General features: G+C 44.5%; 1 protein-coding gene across 1 annotated transcript in view; it reads left to right on the top strand.

The window, feature by feature from the left end:
* Positions 1-23,238, top strand: part of Iqgap1 (IQ motif containing GTPase activating protein 1) — a 106,877-nt gene that overhangs the window by 69,371 nt on the left and 14,268 nt on the right. Inside the window, exons 16-33 of the mRNA XM_004623319.3 lie at positions 3,575-3,665; positions 3,834-4,001; positions 4,663-4,805; positions 7,352-7,522; positions 8,159-8,242; positions 8,334-8,405; positions 8,498-8,567; positions 9,008-9,216; positions 10,734-10,889; positions 11,103-11,266; positions 12,351-12,575; positions 17,089-17,229; positions 17,316-17,400; positions 18,439-18,671; positions 19,526-19,658; positions 20,833-20,935; positions 21,562-21,697; positions 22,050-22,137. Coding sequence (XP_004623376.1) covers positions 3,575-3,665; positions 3,834-4,001; positions 4,663-4,805; positions 7,352-7,522; positions 8,159-8,242; positions 8,334-8,405; positions 8,498-8,567; positions 9,008-9,216; positions 10,734-10,889; positions 11,103-11,266; positions 12,351-12,575; positions 17,089-17,229; positions 17,316-17,400; positions 18,439-18,671; positions 19,526-19,658; positions 20,833-20,935; positions 21,562-21,697; positions 22,050-22,137 — 2,472 coding nt within the window. The remainder of the gene's footprint in view (positions 1-3,574; positions 3,666-3,833; positions 4,002-4,662; positions 4,806-7,351; positions 7,523-8,158; positions 8,243-8,333; positions 8,406-8,497; positions 8,568-9,007; positions 9,217-10,733; positions 10,890-11,102; positions 11,267-12,350; positions 12,576-17,088; positions 17,230-17,315; positions 17,401-18,438; positions 18,672-19,525; positions 19,659-20,832; positions 20,936-21,561; positions 21,698-22,049; positions 22,138-23,238) is intronic.

The following is a 23,238-nucleotide window of genomic DNA, read 5'->3' as shown; positions in this document are numbered from 1 at the left end:
TCTCCAGTATTTAAAAAAAAAAAAAAAAAAGCCATATGTTTACTCCTCCACTATTCCTTTACTATATTTTGTGTATCCTTCAACTCATCAGGGATTGAACACAGACCCTTGTGCTTGCCAGGGAAGCGCTTATTCTACTGAGCCATCTCCCCAGCCCCCTTTCCCCTCAACTCTTTATCTCTAGTCATTGCCCACTCCTTTTTAATTATCTGGTCTTTATCTCTCCCTGTTCTGAAATATACTCACTGTGTTTCTAAGTGTCAGCTTCGATACGTGGTTATACTTTAATATATCTCAAACATTGATTTATTTTTATTTTGAGACAGAATCTTGCTAAGTTGTCCAGGCTGTCATTGAACTTTCAGTTGTCCTGGCCTGGCCTCCAGAATACTTGGGATTACAGGCATGTGCCACTGCATCTGACATTAATACATATTATTGTAGTATTTTCACATTAAATTTGTTTTATCTCAGTATTCTGTTTAATATATGGCCCAGCATTATTAACACTACACTCAGTGATTTGAGTTAATCTTGGAGAATTTCTTTACAATAGATTTTGCTAGGGCAGTACTGAGTTTTGGTGCCTTCATCAATCTATTTCAAACGCTTAGAACCTGTTTCCTTTTACACTGGGATGAGGTGGTGTGTGCTGTCCCATCTTTAGGCTAGTGAGGCATATTTTTAGATTGTGTTTACCTGACTCACTAGAGAGAGACACTATTCTCTTTTCCTTGATTTTTTTTTTTTTTTTTTTTTTTTTTTTTTTTTTTTTTTTTTTTTATTTTTTTTTTTTTTTTTTGACAGTTTCACTATGTAGTTCAGGCTGGCCTTGAATTCACTTTGTAGCCCAGGCTGGCCTCCATCTTGCAACTGTCCTCTTGCCTCTTGCCTCAACCTCTCAAGTGAGACATTACAGGTGTGTACCACCACATCCAGCCCTTTCCTTGCTTTTTATGCCGTAGCTTTGTTGCTTGTTTTTAGGAGTATGTACAGAAAGTTTGCTTTCATCCTTCTAGTCTGCATAGGACAGGAAAGTCAGAATTCTGAATGGTCAGAGTTATTCTGAAGTTCTGTCTTTCTCTTGCTGCAAGAAAGGTTGTGCTCAACCACCTTGCTTTGCTTACACCAGATTCTTAAGGACAGTTGATATGGGATCAGCCTAAAAGTGAACTCAAAATGGCTTGATTTGTGGAAATACTTTTTTTTTTTTAAGTAATGCTAGGAGCTCTAGGATGCTTCTTTTGGAGACTGGACCTTTGGCCCTCTTGCTTATTACTTCCCAGTTTATATTGTCATAAGCTGTAGCTGAAACCTTGTAGCTTGAGCATTGAAAACCACTGCAATATAGTTTCATATTTCTAGTAGTTATTTTTAGGATCTTTGGGAACTATGCGTAGTCATTTTCTATTTTTAGTAATATAAATTGGCTGGTGCTAGTTTCTATAGCTGTTTCTTCTTTTTCTTTTCCTAAGACAGAGCCTAAAGTCAGGATAGGGCAGCAGCTACTATGATTTGGTTAAATGGTCTATCTAAAATTCCACATTCAAGAATAATCACTGGGAACGGTGGCGTGCACCTGAGTTTCCAGTATTAGGGAGGCTGAGGCAAGAGGACTGTGAGCTCAAGGCTAACCTGAACTACATAGAAAACCCTGTCTCAAAAAACAAAAAAAAAAAAAGAAAAGAAAAGAAAAGAAAAGAAAAAAGTTACTGTTCTCCATTTTTTTCCCCTTTAGTTGTTTATGACTCTTTATAGCCAGGTGTGGTGGCATAGGCCTGTGACCCTATAGCCCTGGGAGGCTGAGGCAAGAGGATCACTATGAGTTTAAGGCCAGCCTGGCCTACATAAGCAGTTCAAGGTCCGCTTGCAGTATGTAGTGAGACCCTGTCTTCAACAACAAAAAAACCCCACACTCTTTATAAACTATGGGGAGAGTGGCTACTTCCTCTGCAAAGTGAAATGTTACGTCATATTCTCCAGTAAGACAAAAGGAAAGCCAGACCTCCCCTAAGGTTTTGTGGCTTCAGCTGTTGGGCACTAAAACTTTGCACTTTGCTCCAAAGCCTAGACACTGTCTCATCTGGCCAGACAATTATGCTCATTGACCAGATTATTTTTTTAAATATTTATTTATTTATTTATTTAGTACAGGGTCTCACTATGCAGATCAGACTCGTAGTGATCCTTCTGTCTCAGTCTCCCCAGTGCTGGGATTGCAGGCATGTGCCACTATACCCCGTTTTGGGGCTGGCATAGCACACCCTGGGTTCTGGGACTGACTTGTCATGCGGTACTGGAGATCAAACCTGGGTCCTTGCATTTGCCAGGCAGGTGCTGGGACCACTGAGCTAAGACCACTGAGCTATCTCTCCTGCCCATTGACCAGATTCTTTATTCTACCTCATTGGTGTCTTGAAAAATTACATTCCCACTAAGCAATCTAAATTGCCCTTTGAGCTACTGTTTATCTTAATTGCTGGTCAAGCTGCAGGAGCTTGTTAATTTTGTTAGGTCTGCCAGGATCACCATAAGCATGACTATCACCTGGCCACTTTCCATGCTACCACATTGGTCTACTGACTTGCTGCTTCTCTAAAGAATCAGAGACATTGTAACAAACAAAGGAGCCTTACTCGCTTGGTTGGTTTACAGAACCTCAGCCCGACCACTGATATCTGCATGGTTTCCCATTCCCACTTCCACACAGAGTAGTAGATTGTGAGTACCTTTTGTGTTGTCTACTGATAACAGTAATGCCTTCCTAAGACTGATCTCTAAGCTGTTTTTCTGGACCAGAGGGCGATAGCTAGATTCTTGAAAACTGGAAAATATTGGAGCAATGTGTTTCTGGTAATCCAGTGTTTTTCACTATAATTATGAGCAATAAGCTACTTTTGAACAATTTTCTTAAACTACCTTGAAGAATGAAGCAAACCACTTGTATATCACCGCTGTCCCTAATAGTCAACTCTGTCCCTAATAGTAGAACTCTGGCCTGGTGAGGCATTTGTTGGCCGTCCTGAGAAAACTGGTCACCATTTGCTATATTTCCGTATGAAAATAGGTTTTTAAGTTCCTAACAACTGATACAACATTTTGGTTTTATACTGTAATCTGGTTTGCATTGCCTATAGTGACTCTTAACTATAAATGTGATCATTAAGTTTCTGGTTAGAGATATAGCAATCTTTAAAACATGAGTAGTCATAGAGAGTACCAACTTCTTCCAGATACAAGTGGCAAAGGAGATGTTTTGGATCTGGTAATTCATGCTCTTACCTATGCTGTAGAAGTTCCTGAGTCTCTCTCCCCTCCTGGTTCACCTGCTCCTCTTGCCCTCCTGACTACTCTGAACTTTTTGAGCCACTTAAACTCATCTCTGTGTGTTCTTCATTTTTATCTGAGCCATTTCCCTTGTAACCTTTACCAATTTTTGACACCTAGTTTCTTCCATTCAATTAGTCCTTAAGTCTCATTTTCACAGCTTCTTCATAGCTGAGCCCCTCATCACATACATAGCATGTGTACCCTGATTTCACAATTTTAATATTTTGCTTTTAATGATTCATAGGAAACCCAGGATGAGTCAGCTGTGTTATGGTTGGATGAAATCCAAGGTGGAATCTGGCAGTCCAACAAAGACACCCAGGAAGCTCAGAGGTGTACGTATTGAGTATTTTATCTCTGTTTTGTTGGAGGGTGGGGTAGTAAGGTACACCATGTCTTGATATTCAGCTTGGCCAAGCTAGACCAGTGGGCAGTAGGTAGAGCTAGGCAACCTGTGGGAATTTAGACACTTGTGTTTCATGAACATTTTTCTTCTGGGATAGTTGCCTTAGGAATCTTTGCCATTAATGAGGCAGTCGAAAGTGGTGATGTTGGTAAGACCCTGAGTGCCCTTCGGTCCCCGGATGTGGGCTTGTATGGAGTCATCCTGGAATGTGGTGAAACTTACCAGAGTGACCTTGCTGAAGCCAAGAAGAAAAAGCTGGGAGCAGGTGAGTTGTTGGAAGACAGATGCGAGTGTGTGGCCCTTGAGTATGTAAGGGGCCAGATGTAGTGGAAAAGGACAGGCTGTGGGGGAAGCTATTTGCATGTACAGGTGCAGCGCTCAGGCTCACATCAATCGAGATGCTATCCCAGTTTTGTTTTTGTTTTTTCCAAATCCACACCATGGTGGAGAGCTGTTGAGGGCAACTTTGAGATTGTGGAAAGGATCACAGCACTTGACTGTTATCCTTCATCAGGTGCTACAGCTCTCATTATCCACGGCTATAGTCAGTTAAAAGTAGTTTATCTGCAAAAAGGAGACAAATTCATGGCTTTTCTTATTAGTTGGAGATACTGCATGGTTGCCAGTCTTTTATCACAGTAGTTTTCTGGCACACAGACAGTAGACTTTGGAAAGAGCAAAGCTAGTCTTGGTTATTTCTGTAACTGAACTTCATCAGTATTTTATTTTTATACTGTTGATATGAATGAGGCAATGTAGACATTCTGTAGCCGTAATTTATTATAGACTTAAGGTGTCCCTTTACACTCAAAGATCAAAGGAGCAAGTTTGGGAAATGCTATTCATTCAGGTAATTAACTTGGTCTAGAATATCTTATGAGTATGTCCCTCGCGGTTTCTTTTATCTTCCTATTATTTTCTGCCAGGTGATAATAACAGCAAGTGGGTGCAGCACTGGGTGAAAGGAGGCTATTACTATTACCACAATCTGGAGACACAGGAAGGAGGATGGGACGAACCCCCAGACTTTCTGCAGAATTCTAGGCATCTTTCTCGGGAAGAGATTCAGGTAAGTCACCTTTCTTCACTTAAGAACCTGAGAGTATGTGTTTTAGAGCTAATGCTGAAGGGGCATATGGGCAGAAGCCCTACACTGAAATCTAGGCTCTGTAATAAACTGTTTCAGAGTAATGTTTTAGTGGTTTGGGGACATAAGGCCTATGTTAGTAAGACATTGAATTGCAGAGTTAAGTGAAAGGAGTTACATAAACAAAGATTTGGGGGAGTCTTCTGGAACGTCTCTGCCCTCCAGTTCTTCAAAGGGTTGTGAAAACAGAAGGTGCAGAGCCCAGTAAGGCAAAGGGGAGCAGGCATGAGTCACAGCATGATAACAGATGTGAAAGCAAATGGAATTTGGTCTGGAGGAAGGTGACCCAGGCAGTGTGTGTGTTAGCATGCAAGAAAGGAAGGGCTGTGAGAAGAAGGGACAAAGTGAGCAAGGCACCAGGGACTGCACAGACCGTCTGAGGAACCATGACTAGCACACAGTAGCTAGTAGGAGGCCCATCTGTGTTGTGCAGCGGAACCAGGCAGCATCTCATAGTGACTCTTATTGAGTCAGGGACGCCTTTAAGACTTACTAACTCCATGGAAACGTGTGCACTCTGTGTTTTGGGTACAGAGAGAAGGGCAGTGGCACTAACCTGCCCCCAGCCCACAGTGGCCATGAGGGTGGCTTCTGGAACTCTTTCTCACCTCTGCACCTGGAAATCTCTGGGTCCTCACTTAATTCTTTGCAAGAAAAATCTCTGCTTCCCAAAACTCACTGTTCAAGGTTTGGTTTGATGCCGCTGGCTCCCAGTTTCTCACATGCCTCATTTGCCTCCCTTTCTCATAATTTCAGTTATATCACTGCTTGTCTGAGTTTCATGTGTACTTGAGTAGAGCTCTTGTTGCACCGATGGTCCTGATGCTGCGCACTGTGGGTCCAGGTGGGGCAATGATGTCTACGTTGCTAGTTGGAGGCCTTTTTTTAAAGTAGCCATCCACATAATCATGCCTCCTTCATTTTAAAGACAAGATAAGTGTAAAGCCCAGAGAATTCCCTGTATTTTGGCCTCTCCCACATTCCTACTCTTTGTTCTTGCTAGTTACCCTCCTTGATTCATTCTGTTACCACTCTCATAGCAATTTGGCTTCCTGTCCAGCTTTTTTTTTTCTTTTTTTTTTTCCTATAATTTTATTGATAAACAAATAGCAATGAGACAGTTTCAAATCAAATCAGTAGGACAGTTTCAATAATTAACACACTGCATACATTCTTCCTAGTGGTTAATTGCTGTACAACCTGTCCAGCTTTTTCTTCAGGAAAACTCTTATTTTTGGATTAAGAAATAAGTTTTTAATTGTCAGATTCATTTAGGAAGTCTAATCTTAATTGACCTCTGTGAGGTATTTTTCTGTAAACACTTAATTCTTGGGCTTCTCCAGTGCAGTTCTCTCAGGTTCTTTTACATTTACTGTCCTTTTTTAATCTCTTGTTCCTACCTTCTTTCATCTGCCTCTGCCTGGATTGCAGCAGGATTCCCTCTTCTCTCTTTTGCATGCTCTTCCCGATCCATCTCTCCCTAGTTTGTGACTCATACGTTTGCACCTCCGCACTTGTGCTCTCGTCCTCACCATTATCTGCCCTTTGTTTTGTCCTATCACAGATAATTAATTCTGGAGTCAGCCAGTCCAGAGAAGGTGTGGTGTCCCAGGATCTTCTGTCATCCTTAGCGTGTGGCTTCCAATTCCCCTTGCCACGCACCGTGTTAACTTGGAGCTCTGTCTAGTGAGCAGCCTCAGCTGAAAGTAAGGGGCAGAGGAAGAAGAGCAGAAGGCATGCTGCCTGATCTTTCTTAGATCCTTATCAAACTTTCTGCTCACCACCTGAGCCCTGTCTTCAGCCCAACCACTCTGAGTGCAGCGTGAAGCTGTAGGGCCAGCAGCTAAGTGCTCTTCCTAACCGTGTGTCTGCTGCCTTGCTTCTTTCACCCAGCCTTCTCCTTTGGCTGGCAGTAGCCACATCCTAGTCATACTCATCTTCAAGTCTTTCTTCACTGCATTTTGTCATCCACTCCACTTTGCCAACACTGCTGTTTTTCTAAAACTAAATCTGATCTCGTCTTAGCTTTTTGGCTAAGATCAAGTGTAAAACTAAATCTGATTTTCTTTTTTTAAAATTTGGTATGCTGGAATCAATTACCTACAGCAGCAGTCCAAACTCTGTAGGCTATTTTTCAAGACCATCTGCAGCTTGTAGGGATGGGGAGGGGTCCTGCATCCTGCCATTTGAGGACCTGACCAGCGTTTGGTGCCCTGCCCTGTGGTGGTACCTGTTGGTCAGTTTTCTTGCCAGCAATGACCCTAGCTCCACCAGGTTGGTACCTGATATATCGAGTCAGTTGGGCTAGATCATGGGTAAAAGGATGCCCTGAAAAACATAGCTGAAGCTCTAGTACACATTTAGGAGGCGGTAGAGGTCAGTGTGTGTGCTCTTGGTGAAACTTGATTAAAGTTTGGTTCCATTCCCACCCATGAATGTCTTTGAATGTAACTTGTCTTCCTTTTCAGAGCTCCATCTCAGGGGTGACAGCAGCGTATAACCGAGAACAGCTTTGGTTGGCCAATGAAGGCTTGATCACCAAGCTGCAGGCTTGCTGCCGTGGATACCTGGTCCGGCAAGAATTCCGCTCCCGGATGAATTTCCTGAAGAAACAGATCCCTGCCATCACCTGCATTCAGGTATTTCCCACACAGCAGGAGTGTGTCTAGAGCAGAGCTAGTAAACTGTCAACTCTCAAGACGGGATCTGTGTGTTCCTTAGCTCCTGACCCTAACCACTTCATTGGACAAATGCCTTCTTTTTGCTGTCATAATCAATGTGATTACTGGCATTTCATGTTGGCCCAGTAGCAGTTCTTGTATATGTCTTAAGTCTCTTAATGCTGTGCCTGGCTAGGGTTGGAACCTCGAGAAAAGCAACTCTGGACTTGCCTCTCTAACAGGGTAGCCCAGTGTCACAGAGAGATCTGAGTTGGGTGCTCTGGCTCCACTGCTGCCAGCAGTGGTGACTCCTTTGCTTCCTCAGTATAAAGTCTTGCTTCTCTTCCTTGGGATGCTCACAGTTATCCTCTTCACCTGACTTGTGAAGAGCCACCGAGTGAATCTGCATGCTGCACCTGACAAGGTGTGGGCTGTGCAGCCTTTGTGTTCTCCTAGGAAAGATAGGACTTGGGCCTCATTTTGCCAGCACTGCTGACAGGGTTCCTCATAAAGCTCACTATGAGATTTTATTCAGTTATACATCAAGATGGGATTTTTTAACTTCCACTGATCCCTGGTAAATAACACATCATCTGTAATGTTTGACGGCTTCAGTCGCAGTGGAGAGGATACAAACAGAAGAAGGCGTATCAAGACCGGTTAGCTTACTTGCGTGCCCATAAAGATGAAGTTGTGAAGGTACAGTGCTCGAGCAGGGTTTCTCCATGTGGGAATCATATCATGGGTCACGATAAAGACCTCTTCTAAGTTCAAGGGCCCCTTCCCACAGATTCAGTCTCTGGCGAGGATGCATCAAGCTAGGAAGCGCTATAGAGATCGCCTGCAGTATTTCCGAGACCATGTAAGTACTGCTGAGGACAAGGGCCCATGGGATCAGGTCTGCTGTAGAGTGGATGAACAAATGGGCAAAAAAGTCTCTTCTTTGTTCCTTAGATAAATGACATTATCAAAATCCAGGCCTTTATCCGAGCAAACAAAGCTCGTGATGACTACAAGACTCTGAGTGAGTAGCTGGCTCATTGGTGGCAAACTGAGGCAGTGCTTGGGCCCCCTCCTTAGATATCGGGTGTCCTGAGGCTTGGGGAAAGGGTGCCGCGTGTGGTTTCTGCCCCTCTGCTAACTCACATGTGATTCGTCTTTGTACTGCCTGCCCACCTAGCCTTTGTAATAATAGCAGTAACATGGGGGAGGGGGGTAGTACTACACTCCCTGGTGTCACACACGTCTCAAAAACAAGTGTTTTATGTGTGACAAGAGCACTTTTTTGAGGGCTGGGGAGATGACTGAGTAGAATAAGTACTTGCCTGGCAAGCACAAGGGCCTGAGTTCAATCTCCAGTTCCGCCAAAAAAAAAAGAGCTGCAAGATGGTATGGACATTTCCCAGGACGTAGTTTTCATTCTGGTAGTTTTGTTCCTTGTCTGAGCTATATTCTTTTTGTCAGTCAATGCTGAGGATCCGCCTATGCTTGTGGTCCGAAAGTTCGTCCACCTGCTGGACCAGAGTGACCAGGACTTCCAGGAGGAGCTTGACCTCATGAAGATGCGGGAAGAGGTCATCACCCTCATTCGCTCCAACCAGCAGCTGGAGAATGACCTTAACCTCATGGATATCAAAATCGGGCTGCTGGTGAAGAACAAAATCACACTGCAGGTGTGGCTTACTGCCCCAGTGGCTGAGGGTGCTCTGCCCTGCTTAATGGCTCCCTATTCATGTCTCTCTCTTCTCCCCTTCCTCCCTCTGTTCCTCACCCTCCCATCCTGACGCATGGTGAGGTTGGAGACTTGACTTTTTTTTTTTTATATATATTTATTTATTTATTTTGTGTCTGTGTGCGGCCAGCTCAGCCCACCAGGGGGCGGGGCTGGCTGGCATGTGGTACTGGGGGACTGAACCGCGGTCCCTGTGCTTTGCTTAGCTTAGCTTGTTCTAAGTAGGTGCCTTAGACCACCGAGCCATCTCACCAGCCCTGGAGACTTGACTTTCTTCTCAGCCACTGCCATGATTTTTTAAGTTCTATAAGAAATAGAACTGCTTAGTAGACAAAATTTTAGAAAAGAAGATTTAAAAACCTTCCCCTAATTCTTTTTTTTTTTTGGTACTGGGGAACTGGACATTGTGCTTGCCAGGCAGGCTCTTGTACCACTGAGCTATATACCTAGCCCCTGTAGTTTGTTTTTACTTAATATTAGAAGACTCTTTTTTTTTTTTTTTGCGGAACCAGGGATTTAACTCAGGCCCTTGCACTTGCCAGGGAAGCGCTTATTCCACTGAGCCATCTCTCCAGCCCCTAATATTAGAAGACTCTTTAAAAAAAAAAAAATTAAATTAAAAAACTTTTTTCACGTGGTAAATAGTTTTAATGATAGCATAGTATTTCATTTAAAAATATGCTACTTTGACTTAACTCATTTTTCTTCCCTACTATTTGATACTTAGGTTGTTTTCCAAGTTTTTGTTAAAGAGAACAGTGCAGGCCAGATGTCCACCACATGCCTATAATCCCAGTATTTTGGGAGGATGAAGCAGGAAGATTATAAATTAAAACCCAGCCTAGACTGTTGATCTACTTAGCAAAACCTTGTCACAAAATAATACATAAAAAGATCTGGGGATGTAGGTCCGTGTGAATGTCCTGTGTTCCACCCCTAGTATCAACCAGTAAATGTGCAGTTAACATCTAAATGTATGAATCTTTTATTGTGTTTAAGAATTTTTATTTTTATTTTTTTTTAATTTATTATTATTTTTTTTAATGGAGCCTCTTTGTGTTGGCTAGTCTGACCTCAAACTTCTGGGCTCAGGTGATCCACTGCTTCAATCTCCCAAGTAGTCAGGACTTCCAACCTGTGCTACTGCACCTTGTGTGAGACACATTCTAAAGCTAGATTCCTCCGTGTCTGCTTCCTCATTCCATGCCTTTGCCCTGAAACCACATGAGAAACCTGTGGCTCAGGGTGGTCATGGAAAGGTGGAGGTAGAGATGAAGTTGATTAATAACGGAAAACAGGATGGAGTGGGCTGTCTCAGTGCTTGTGCAGTGTTGACTGTGTGGACTGCCAGCACAGTGGAGCACAGTGGACTTCATGCAAGTCCAGTGAACAGCCCATCCACAATGCCCAGTTTGCTCTTCATACCTTTGGATCCTTGTGTTGTCTTTTTGTTTATAGGATGTGGTTTCCCACAGTAAAAAGCTTACTAAGAAAAATAAGGAACAGCTATCTGATATGATGATGATTAACAAGCAGAAGGGGGGGCTCAAGGCCTTGAGCAAGGAGAAGAGGGAGAAACTGGAAGCCTACCAGCACCTGTTTTACCTGTTGCAAGTAAGTGCCTTCTGGACTTGGTGCTGTAAAATGTCATCAGTTTGCTCTCCACAAGGAAACTTTACCCATAAGTCTCTCTGGAAGTATTTTTGATTTGCACCCAGGGCTGTCTCATATTTACTTTTTATGTTCTAATCCTAAGTTTAAAAATCTTGAATTTTTTGGCCAGCCTTTTATTACCTAGAAATCACTTACCCCTTGTTTTTATTTCAGACCAACCCCACCTATCTGGCCAAGCTGATTTTTCAGATGCCTCAGAACAAGTCCACCAAGTTCATGGACTCTGTAATCTTCACGCTTTACAACTATGCCTCCAACCAGCGCGAGGAGTACCTGCTGCTGCGGCTTTTTAAGACGGCGCTGCAGGAGGAGATCAAGTATGACGGGGTTGCTGCAGAGTAGGGCCTTCCTGCCACCGTGGGTCTTTACAGTTTATGATTCAGATCCTCCTGGGACCTTTTTTTCTTATTATTTTTTTAAAGCAGTAGTAGGTAACTGGGGATTAAACTCAAGGACGTTTCATTATATTCTTACCACACCCCCCTTTTTTTTCTTTACTTTGAGGGTAGAGCCTTACTAAATTAACCAGGCTGGGCTTGAACTTGCAGTCTTTCTGCTTCAGCCTCCCAGAATGCTGAGATTACAGACATGTGCTGTCACACCTGGCTCCATGTCTTGTCTTTTAAAAATTTTTTATTTATTTGGTACAGGGTCTTGCTACACAGCTTGGACTCATAGTGATCCTCATGTCTCCGTCTCCCCAGTGCTGGATTACAGGGGTGCGCCACTGTTCCCACTTTCAGGGGCCAATACGGCAAGCCCGGGATTCCAGAGCTGGCACAGCATGTGGTACCGGGGATCAAACCCAGGTCTTTGTGCTTGCCTGGCAGGTGCTTAGACTGCCACACTATCTCCTCTTGTGTCTTTTCTTGATCTCAGGGTTTTGTTGTTGTTGTTATTGTTTTGGCTTTTTGAGATAGGGTATCTCTGCAGTTCAGGCTGGCGTGAGCTAACTTTGTAGCCCAAGCTGGCCTTGAACTCGTAGCCATCCTCCTGCCTCAGCCCCCTAAGTGCTGGGATTACAGGTGTGTGCCACCACACTTGGTGATCTCAGTTAATTTTTGAGAAATACTATAAAGAAACCTCCACTTTAAAAATGATAGTAGGAAGTATTTCTGCTTTGAGAGGGAGGGAATAAGAGATTTGCCAAATTAATTTTAGAAATATTCTGTAAAGATACAATTTCAAGAAATCAGATTCAAACATGAAGGTCCGTCTTGCAGGAGAGAGGATCTAAGCATGACTCCCATGACCAAGTGGGCAGCTGCAGGAAGGCCCTGTGAGCACTGGCTGCTCTTTCCAGAGAAAGTCTGTTTCTAGAAGACAAGATCTTTAGGAGGGGTTTTAATTTGATGGATTCTGAGAAGCATGTAAGTTGAATTTGCATCTGATGTTTTATAGGTCAAAGGTAGATCAGATTCAAGAGATTGTGACAGGAAATCCAACAGTCATTAAGATGGTTGTGAGTTTCAACCGAGGCGCCCGGGGTCAGAATGCCCTGAGACAGATCCTGGCCCCCGTTGTGAAGGAGATTATGGATGATAAATCACTCAACATCAAAACTGATCCTGTGGACATTTACAAAGCTTGGGTTAATCAGATGGAGTCTCAGACAGGAGAGGCGAGGTAAGAGAACCACAACACTTCTTATGATTTTACTATTTTCTTGCTATGTATTTAAACATAATTACCTCCCAGTACCCAAAACAAAACCAAACTGTAAACATAATTACCTAGCTTTTTTTTTGAGACGGGGTCTTGGTATTGGCCTATTATATAACCCAGGCTGACCTTGAACTCGCAGCAGTCCTGCCTGAGCCTCTTGAGTGTCAAGATTGCAGGCATTTGCCACTATGCCTGGATAGTTACTTTGATTTATAAAATAATAATTTCTCAAATAAGTTTTCCTTAGAAAACTTTTTTTTTTTTTAATTTTTATTTATTTATTTGTGTGTGTGTGTGTGTGTGTGGCCAGCTCAGCCCACCAGGGGGCGGGGCTGGCTGGCATGTGGTGCTGGGGGATTGAACCACGGTCCTGTGCTTTGCCAAGCCTGTTGCAAGTAGGTGCTCCAGACCACTGAGCCATCTCACCAGCCCTAGAAAACTTTTTAAAAGCTGGTAATAGGTTCACTTATTTAACAGACGCTAAGTACTTTCTGTGTGCTAGTCACTATGTTAGATACACATACAGTAAAATAATAATGAATGAAACAGGCATGCTACCTGCCATTTGTTCATAACTTACTAAGAGAGACAGCAGACAGACATTGGCTGTGGTGGCACGTGCCTGTAATCCCAAGCACTCAGGAAGGCTGAGGTAGGAACACCACTGTAAGTTTGAGGTTACAAAGTGAGTTTAAAGTCAGCCTGAATTATATAGCAAGACCTTGTCTCCAAAAACAGAGACAGCAAATGAATACATAAAAATAATGACAAATCGAGGTAAACGTATGAGGATTTATGTGAGGTACTAGAGCAGAGAGCAAGAGGCAGCTGGAGTGGATAGGTAGCCAGGGAAAGCTGTCAGACAAGGTCAGATTTCACATGGCTGAGGTCCAAACATCAGGATGGGGCCGGCCTTGCTCTGGCTGGGTGCTGAGTGTCTGTGTCTGATGGCCCAACAATGACAGCAGACTGGCAAGTGGGTATGTGGTTGGATGGAGAGGCCCATGGAGACTGCGATTACCATGTTTCATTAGAGGAAAGAGAAATGTGGTGGAGTGAGGAGAGCTGCCCTGGAATATGTTTTTGTTGACTTTTGCTCAATTCTTTTATTTGTAGCTCTACCTCTGGATGTAATTCAGCCACCCTGTGATGAGTAGGGTTGTACTCCCATCTGCTTAGTTTCTTAGGGCTGCTATATCAAATCACCACAAAGTTACTGGGTTTACCGACAGAAATGGATCTCCCACACTTCTCATGGCCGCAAGTCTGAAATCTCATCATCGCTGGGCTGAAGCTCAGGTGCCTACAGGGCTGAGCTCTGGGGCTGTGCCACAAAAGCTGCTCCTTGCTTCTTCCAGCTTCTAGTGGCTCTTGTGGCCAGGTGGCAGCAGCTTCTGCCTCCCTGGGCTCATCGTGTCTCCTTTTCAGGGTGTACATATCTCCCTTTGCCTCTTTCTCATTACACTGCTCGGTTAGGATTTAGGGCTCACTTGGATAATATCCAAAATACAAATCAGTACTGTAGGTTTGTAGAGCTTTTTTAGTTGTGGGTAGTACTGGGGATCAGACCTAGGGACACTCTACCACTGAGCTATATGCAACCCTTTTTTATTACTTTGAGGCAGTGTCTTGTCAGTTTGCACAGGCAAAACGTAAACTTGGAATCCTCCTACCTCAGCATTCCTCAGGTGGGATTATAGGCCCATAGCTCTGCACTCAAGGTTGCTATTAGTGTTTACAAAATACTAGGATCCAGACCTCTGCATTTTTCTTCTTTCTTTTTTTTTTTTTTTTGGCAGAACTGGGGATTGAACTCAGGCCCTTGTGCTTGCCAGGGAAGTGCTTATTCCACTGAGCCATCTCTCTGTCTTTGAGCTCCCTGTGTCTTTCCCGCCTTCCTGATGAGGCCTAGGCCCAGCATTCTAGTACAGCGACTCTTCTCATGCACTTTCTTCTGACTTCATGCCCTCTCCTTGAGTGATGTTGCCAGTGGCTCTGGCTCGCGCTCCTTCTGCTCCCTCACTGCTCTCCCCAGGGCCACCAAGGCTGCTGATTGTTGCATCTCATGACCAGCAAGCTCCCCTGGTCCCTGCTGTGTCCTTGCTCGGGTTGAGGTGCAGGTCTCCTGCCTCCCTGCTTCAGTCCTCGAGGTGGACCAGGATCATCTTCATTGAGACATGTACCTCTTTACCTTTCAGGGCTCCTCCTGGCTTCTAGGAAAGCCTAGAATTCTCAGCAATATGCATAAGGCCCTCCAATGCCTAATCCCTGGTAACGCCTACTCTCACTTCTCTGCACCTTTTTCTGCAATAGACCTTGCCTCCAAGGAGCCTCTTCCTCCACCTTTCTCCTGAGATGAGGTATTGCTCCCTTTGGAAGCATTCCTTGCTCTCTCCATCTGGGTAGCAATCTCTTCCTTTCCTCTTTTTATCTCTTCTGGTCAAGTCTTTGTAGCTGCTCTTTCTTATAGCCTGGGCCTCGCATGTGTGAAGGAAGCGTGAGCTCTAGACTGCCTCACAGTGGTGGGAACCCAGCACCTGTGCTATAGCCAGCTGGTTAGCATTGAAAGCCCTAAAGAGTCACTATTGATGGTTATATTTTCATTCATTCATTTGTTTATTTATTGCACCAAAGATTGAACTCAGGACCTTGCGCTTGCCATGCAGGTGGTTAAGCCACTGAGCTATCTCCTCAGCAATAGTTACCTGTGCATCTCAGCCACCAGGGTGTAAGATTGGGGAAAAGGGACTGTGTCTTATCTTTTATTCCTGTTTTTCATAGTGCCTGGCACTATTTCAGGCACTGGCTTACAGTTGGCAACCAAAGTTCAGATTCTAGCTCCTGCACCTACAGCTCTGTAAGCATGAGCTGAAGTTGCCTGACCTTGCCAATCTTTCCATTTATGGAATGCCTGCTCCCTGTCCCCAGCTACAGTGGATTTCTTACTGGTGGCCAGCTTATTATACCCAGCTGAATTGAACTAGCATGGTGCTGAGTGTAGGAGGCCCTCATGAGGATTGTTGCCAGCAGCGTAAGAGGCAGAACTGGACAAGCTGTTTGGAGAAGCTGTTGGAAGCCGTTGGTTCTCTTGGGCTATTCCGATGGAGGACCTTGCCATGCTGGCTTTCCTGATGAAATTGGCTGTTCTTGCCGGAGGAGCTCAGGTCCTTGTTGTTGCTCTGAATGGCCATGGTTCACTCTGGTGTAGCTCTGGTCCTCATCCTGAGCATCGCTTCCTGGCTCTGGAGGGGAAGATGGTGCACTGCTCAGCCTTCTGGAGAAGCTTGTCATAATGGCTTTCCTGACAGGAACTTAGCTTTTTTCATCATGGGGGGAGCTCGGGACCTCACTGTTTGTTCTTTTTTAGGACCTCTCTGGTGCTGGGGAGATAGCTCAGTTGAATAAGTGCTTGCCTGGTAAGCGCAAGGTCCTAAGTTCAATCCTCAGTACCACAAAAAAAAGGGGACCTCACTGTTGCTGAGGATGGCTTTTTTTTTTTTTTAATTTTATTTGTGGGGGGGGGGCAGCTCAGCCCACCAGGGGCGAGACTGGCAGGCATGTGGTGCTGGGGGATTGAACCGCAGTCCCTGTGCTTTGCTAAGCTTGTTCTAAGTAGGTGCTTTAGACCACTGAGCCATCTCACCAGCCTCTGAGGATGGGTTTGAGGGGAGCTCTGGTTCTTAACTTGGAGCATCTTTCTGGCTCCAGTTCAGATCCCTCAGCCTACTAGCACAGATCCTTCACCCTGCTGGCATAGACTTTCCAGCTTCTACCACTGACCTTTGGGCCTTTCTAGCACAGATCCAGGAAGCAGACCTGCATGACTTTTTTTCTTGGCAGAACTGGGGATTGAACTCAAGCCCTTGCACTTGCCATGCAAGTGCTTATTCTACTGAGCTATCTCCCTGGCCCCCAGACCTGCATGAGACTTTGCTGTGGGTTCTAGACCTGCAGTTGGATTTGTGAGATGCTTTGTTATGAGCTTTAGGTTTTCAGCTGAACTTATGTAGGATATTAGGTAGGATCTAGGCCCTTGGCAGGATTCTTTGGTCTTTAGTTTGTGGATAGATTTCCTGTACTCTTATAAATGATTCTTTGGGTGGGTGATAAAAATAATTTTATAAAATACGTCCTGTATTGTATTGTTCCCCTTCCAAAGCCCTGGACCAGACCCAGCAAGATAGCTCAGCAGACTAAGTGCTTGCCTAGGCAAGCACAGGGACTGGGGTTTGATCTCCAGTACCATATGCCACTCTGGCCTTGCTCTCGGGCAGTCTGAGCCAGCCACCGAGTCTGGGCATGGTGGCATATGCCTGTAATCCCTGCACTGAGGAGGCTGAAAACAGAAGGATGACTATGAGTCCAAGCTGTGTAATGAGACAGTGTACAAAATGCATTTAAAAAAAAAAGAAAGAAAGGACCATGTCACCAGCTGTCCATCTAATGTAGTTGGCGGTCATTTCTGCTTTTCCAGCAAACTGCCCTATGACGTAACCCCCGAGCAGGCTCTGGCTCATGAGGAAGTGAAGACTCGGCTGGACAACTCCATCAGGAACATGAGGGCCGTGACAGACAAGTTCCTCTCTGCCATCATCAGCTCTGTGGACAAAATCCCGTGAGTGCCACCACCCTCATTACCACCTCGGGGAGCCTTGCGGTGGCCCCTGCCACGCCTCTCACCCAGTGTTGTCCATCCTGCAGTTATGGGATGCGTTTCATTGCCAAGGTGCTGAAGGATTCCTTGCACGAGAAGTTCCCAGATGCTGGTGAGGACGAGCTGCTGAAGGTAAGAACCTGAAAATCAGAGATTTGTGCCCTTCGAGTGCCCCTCAATTAGCCCTGATCACAGACCTTAGGTCAAGTGGCCATACCCAAGTTCCGGCCTGCCTCATGGGTTGTAAGCTTTTGAAAGCTATTGGAAATAGTAAATGATAGCTTAGTATGAAACAGTTCCTGTTTAATATGAACAGCACATGATGTACCTCAAGCAAGAAAAGAAAGATGGATTTTTTTTTTTTTTTTGCTCTAATGAATTAAATGAGTCCTATCTTTTCGCTGAAAAGTTGCTCCCTCTGCTGGTGACCAAGTGAATAGCAGCAAGCATGATAGTTTCTGCTAAGGCTTTTGCTGATGTCTCTTACTCAGCTGTGCTCCTTCTCCTCTTCCTTTTTTTTTAATCTGAACGCTTTTTTCTCTCTCCTAGTCCTGTGCTTTCCTACAGTGAGGCCTCGATTCTAGACTTTCTGTTCAGGTGAATTAATTTTATTTTTTCTGGATGAAACTCTAGGGGGAATGCTGTGACTGGCCTTGCATTCATCTGTGGAAAATATGTGTATTGAGTGAATTTCATTTCAGAGGCATGAACTTGGCCTTTGAAGTCTGCGCATGAGGAGGAAGGGGGTTGGAAAGATGGCCCTGTGCAAATAGGTCATGCTTAGGGGCTTACTTTGGCTATGTTCATTAGCTTCTCAGAGTGAAAGCCCGCCTGTGTGACCTGGAGTGCACGTGGATGACCGTGGCCTGGTTTTAGTGACATGTGAACAAAAGATGTCCTAAATTGTTTGATGATACTTTCAACCTATTGTTTTTACTTTCTGAATATGTTGTTTAATTACTAGTAGTGGTTTTTAGTTCTTTCTTCCTCAATATCCAGTAAGGGTTTTTGGCTCTGGGCCTTAGAGGAAGTGTATGTGCATGCATGCATGTGTGTATGTGGTTTATTTTTTCCTTACAGGAGTGATTTTTCTTTGCTAGCAAAGTCATTTGTGGCTTACTTGTTGGTGTGTTTTTTTGCTACCCATCTTTCTGCTTCATGTGTTTCTAGATTATCGGTAACTTACTCTATTACCGATACATGAACCCAGCCATCGTTGCTCCTGATGCCTTTGACATCATCGACCTGTCAGCAGGAGGCCAGCTGACCACAGACCAGCGCCGCAATTTAGGCTCCATTGCAAAGATGCTCCAGCACGCAGCCTCCAACAAGATGTTTCTGGGAGATAATGCCCACCTAAGCATCATTAATGAGTATCTTTCCCAGTCTTACCAGAAATTCAGGTAAGGCAAAAGATGCAAGGATATGCTTTTATCTCTGAGGGGAAGATGAGATTGAATACCACCCAAGCTTTCCCTGGATAGCCACAGGTGCAGGACATATCTTTGATGTGCTGAGGGCTCTGGGGATGATTTGTTTTTATTTTAGATTTTTTTTAAAGATTATTTTATTGGCACATATTTGTAGTCATGATTACATTCATTGTGGGGAGTTACACTTACAACATTTCTTAGTTGTTTTTTTTTTTTTTTTTCCTCCCCTCTCTCCCCTTCCCAGCCTTGGCATTTGTTTTGTTGTTTTGTTTAACAAGGTCTTACTATGTATCCCAGACTGGCCTTAAACTCATGATGTAGCCTGAACTCATGGTGATCTAGGATGATAGGCATGCGGCACGAGGCCAGGTCTGATGTGTGAGATATACAGTGCTTAATGGGAAAACGGGCTCTGCATTAGGCCCTTGTCATTTATATCCAGAGAAGAATTGGAGGGAGGATAGTTTTCATACCTATAAATTAAGTGTAGTGTGACTTGAATGCCTCAGAACACTGTCAGAAGTAAATGGCACTGATGTCTAGAACTGTCTGAAACTGTTGAGCAGTTCCTTTGGGTATGATGAAAGCTAGATGGAGAAGGTTTTAAAGTCAGTATCCCAGGCAGGATATCCCAGTGTCCTGTCTCCAGTATCCCAGGCAACCAGTACCCAGGCTGTCAAGCAGCAGGCATCCCACAGTTCCTTCAGTATGGGTATCTTCCCAGCATCTGTTGGAACTCCTCTCATGAAAGATTTGTGGATCATTGTCTCCCCTTTGGTGGCATGTGTCAGTTGTGAGGGGCTGCCTCCTGTGCTTGCTTTCAGACGATTTTTCCAAACTGCTTGTGATGTCCCAGAGCTTCAAGATAAATTTAATGTAGACGAGTATTCAGATTTAGTAACTCTCACCAAACCAGTTATCTACATTTCCATTGGTGAAATCATCAACACCCACACTGTAAGTATTTTTCTTTAATTACTTAATTCTGCTGCTTGGTTGTTAATTACCTTTCCTTGCTGCTGCTTCTGACTCTGGTAGGCAGAAGTCTCCCCATCCTGTGATCTTGATGACACTGAATCTTCATGTTGTCTCTCTTCCTTTGCTTTTGTTACTGTGTTGTTGTTTTATTTTTGTAATACTGAGCACTGAACCCTGGGGCCTCTTCTATACTAGGCAAGTCCAGTGCTCTTCCTCTGAGCTATACCTCCAGCCCTGTTTACTGTTTTTACACCTCCTGCTAAGTTTTTGCAAACTTCTCTCTGGCCACCCGCATCAGCACCATCCCTGCTGTAGACACGGTGCAGTTGCCAGGGCTTTGCCCAAGCTGCACTGCCCCAGACTTCTGGTGAGGGTTCCAGATGCACATGTCTCACTGGGCAGCTTGATAAATTTCAGCACTCAGGGTCACCCTAACATAACTTAGAATACTAACATCTTCTTGTAGCCTTGGAGTAAATTCTCCTGTGGGATCTTATTTGTAGTTTTTTGAAACAGTTTATTTCCCTCTAGGGACGTTGTAGAATAATAAATGAGAACAAATGTGAGTGAAGTTTCAGGGTCTGTCATTGCTGAGGACATCGCCTGGAATAGTAGTATCTCAGAGGCTGTCTCTGAGGCTACCTCAGGTGATAGTCTCAAGCTGGCATGCTTTTCTCTGTATTAAAAGATACTGGGACACTGCTGAGTTTGAATCCTAGCACTGCAAAAACTGTCTCTTCCCCCGCCAACACACACAAAATAAGAAATAAAACCACCAGTAACAACCAAAAAAGATGCTGTATACTGGGAACATTGGAAGAATCCTGCGTGTGACACCTGGAACTGTTGGCAGGGTGGGTGTGCGTTGAAACCGCAGCCTCAGGCTGCATTGTGGTTTCTGGTTCAGGCACCTTTGCACCCTTGAGGCCTCAAGGCTCAGAGAATGTTGGTCCTTTCTCTAGGTGTTATGGTATGGGCTGTCCATTCTGCACAGGCCAGTGTGGGGTCTGCTGAACTCCATCATTTATCTGCATTGGGCTCCAGGGGGCTGCACGTGTAGGAGCTTTGTTGTCCAGCTTCTTTTGTGTAGGTCACTGCTGTGTGGGTAGGGAACCAGAGTGAGAAGATGGGGTTGATCATGAGGTCTTTGCAGCTCCTGTTAGACCATCAGGATGCCATTGCTCCAGAGCACAATGACCCGATCCATGAGCTGCTGGATGACCTGGGAGAGGTGCCCACCATCGAGTCCCTGATAGGTAATGTTGTGATTAACCCGTCCAGAAGACAGATGGGTGTTGTAATCATCATTCCCTCAGGTTTTGCACTGTATCGAATTTGGGGTATACACTAGAAAATAGAACAGACACGGTCCCTTTGTATGAGGAACTAAAAGCACAACGGAGATCGTTTTAGAGACAAAAACATAATCACATAATTAGACATTTTAAGTCCTATTAAATATTTTGAGAAAGAATTGTGGTATTGTGGTGTTGAAATGATTTATCAAATCTTAATGATGGGCTGGTGAGATGGCTCAGTGGTCTAAAGCACCTACTTAGAACAAGCTCAGCACAGGGACTGCGGTTCAACCCCCCAGCACCACATGCCAGCAGCCCCGGCCCCAGGTGGGCTGAGCTGGCCACACACACACACACACACACACACACACACACAATAAATTTAAAAAAAACATTAATGAAATTATCTTTTGTATCCTTTGCCTTTATCATTTGACATATTTTATTTCTCAGTAAAAGATATTCTTGCCCTGTGTATGTGTTGGTTGTTCAAATATCCTAGATTTACATTATATTTTACTTGTATTATTTTCCTGCCAATGCTGCTGCCTCTGATGGAGTCTTTCTACCCTCCCACCCTTTAGGGGAAAGTGCCGGCAGTTTAAATGACCCAAACAAGGAAGCACTGGCCAAGACTGAAGTGTCTCTCACACTGACTAACAAGTTCGATGTGCCTGGTGATGAGAATGCAGAAATGGATGCTCGGACCATTTTACTGAAGTGAGTATTGCAGGTAGAAAGTTGCAGTGACATGGTCCAAAGACACCTGGCCTTTGGGGAGGGAGCCCTCTGGGCTACTCCTGTAGTCATTCTGGCTCTGGAACCCTTTCATAACTCTGGTTATCTTGCATATTTTTCCTGGCAATGTACTTTATTTTGTTACTAAAATAAAGTTTCACTCTGAGAAACAGTAACCCTACTACCTTCATTGTCATTTACATAAGCCCAGGGTCAAGTACCTTATGGCAGCAGCTGTCCACTGGGGCCTCCGGGTAATAAGTTTGTGCTGCCCCAGGGCCTCTGAGAGAAGGACAATGTGAGCAGGGTATGAGTGTGTCCTATCTCATTTCAGCACGAAGAGGTTAATTGTGGATGTCATCCGCTTCCAGCCAGGGGAGACTTTGACTGAAATCCTGGAGACGCCAGCCACCAGTGAACAGGTAGGGTATTGGATTTAGCTTACTCCTCATGAGATGGACAGGTATGTGCATGGTTTGGAGGCTGGAGGCAAGTGAAAAAGAGCTTGTAACCTGGGGTGAGTAGATTTAACCAGAGAGCAGTGATGGATAGGCCTGGCCTGAGCAAGTTGTTGGTTTTAAAAGATTCTCTGAGGTCCTGGCACTTAGAGAGGAGGGTGCCCACACACACAAAGAAAGGGGTGGTGGAGGGGGACAGATAAAGAGGAGAGAATGAGAACTGAGAATAAATACGAATTTAACTGGTGCAGGTTCAAAGACTCTGTCAAGCAGTTCACTGACTATTTTATAGTTGAAATTATATTAAATGCCTTAGTGTAGGGGCTGGTGAGATGGCTCAGTGGTCTAAAGCACCTACTTAGAACAAGCTTAGCAAAGCACAGGGACCATGGTTCAATCCCCCAGCACCACAAGCCAGCCAGCCCCACCCCCTGGTGGGTTGAGCTGGCCACACACACACACAAATAAATAAATAAAATTTTTTTAAAAAATGCCTTAGTGTATAGAAGAGTAGTAGTATGACTCCTGAACTTAATGGGCTCAAGATCCTGTTAGGGAAATGTTGCATACATACTGGAAGTGGTGATTCGGTTGTTTAAAGTATCTGTGATATCTCAGACCATAAGTGTGACGAATGTTTCAGAAGAAGCTGGTGAGGGGCAGTGTGAGGAGGCCTGAGCTGCAGTTCCAAGTGCTACCCATGGAAGGAGGCCACACCTCTGGAAATGTGGGCCAGAGGGAGCGGTGAGAACAGAAGCACAGACCACAGGATCTAGAATTCAAAAGCTGAACAGAAATTTGGCCCTGCAGAGAAAAATAAAGACCCTTTCCAAGTCCTGGGGTCATCCCATTTTGATTAATTGGGCAGTGTTGTCAGAACCAATGGCTGAGCCGCTTTAAGGTGTGCAGAGGATGAGAGGAGGGGAGGTGTGGCAGAGGCAGGGATTGGTGACTATGTTTAGCACTACTTCATTTGTCAGGTGAGAAGGTCTGAAAGGCTATTCATTTTCAAGTTTTTAAGCAGGGGAATCCACTTTATGAAGTGATAACTTTTTTTTTTTTTAA

Source organism: Octodon degus, unplaced genomic scaffold, assembly GCF_000260255.1.
Source record: "Octodon degus isolate 3935 unplaced genomic scaffold, OctDeg1.0 scaffold00002, whole genome shotgun sequence".
Classification (NCBI taxonomy): Eukaryota; Metazoa; Chordata; class Mammalia; order Rodentia; family Octodontidae; genus Octodon; species Octodon degus.
This window is presented reverse-complemented; position numbering and strand designations above follow the sequence as displayed.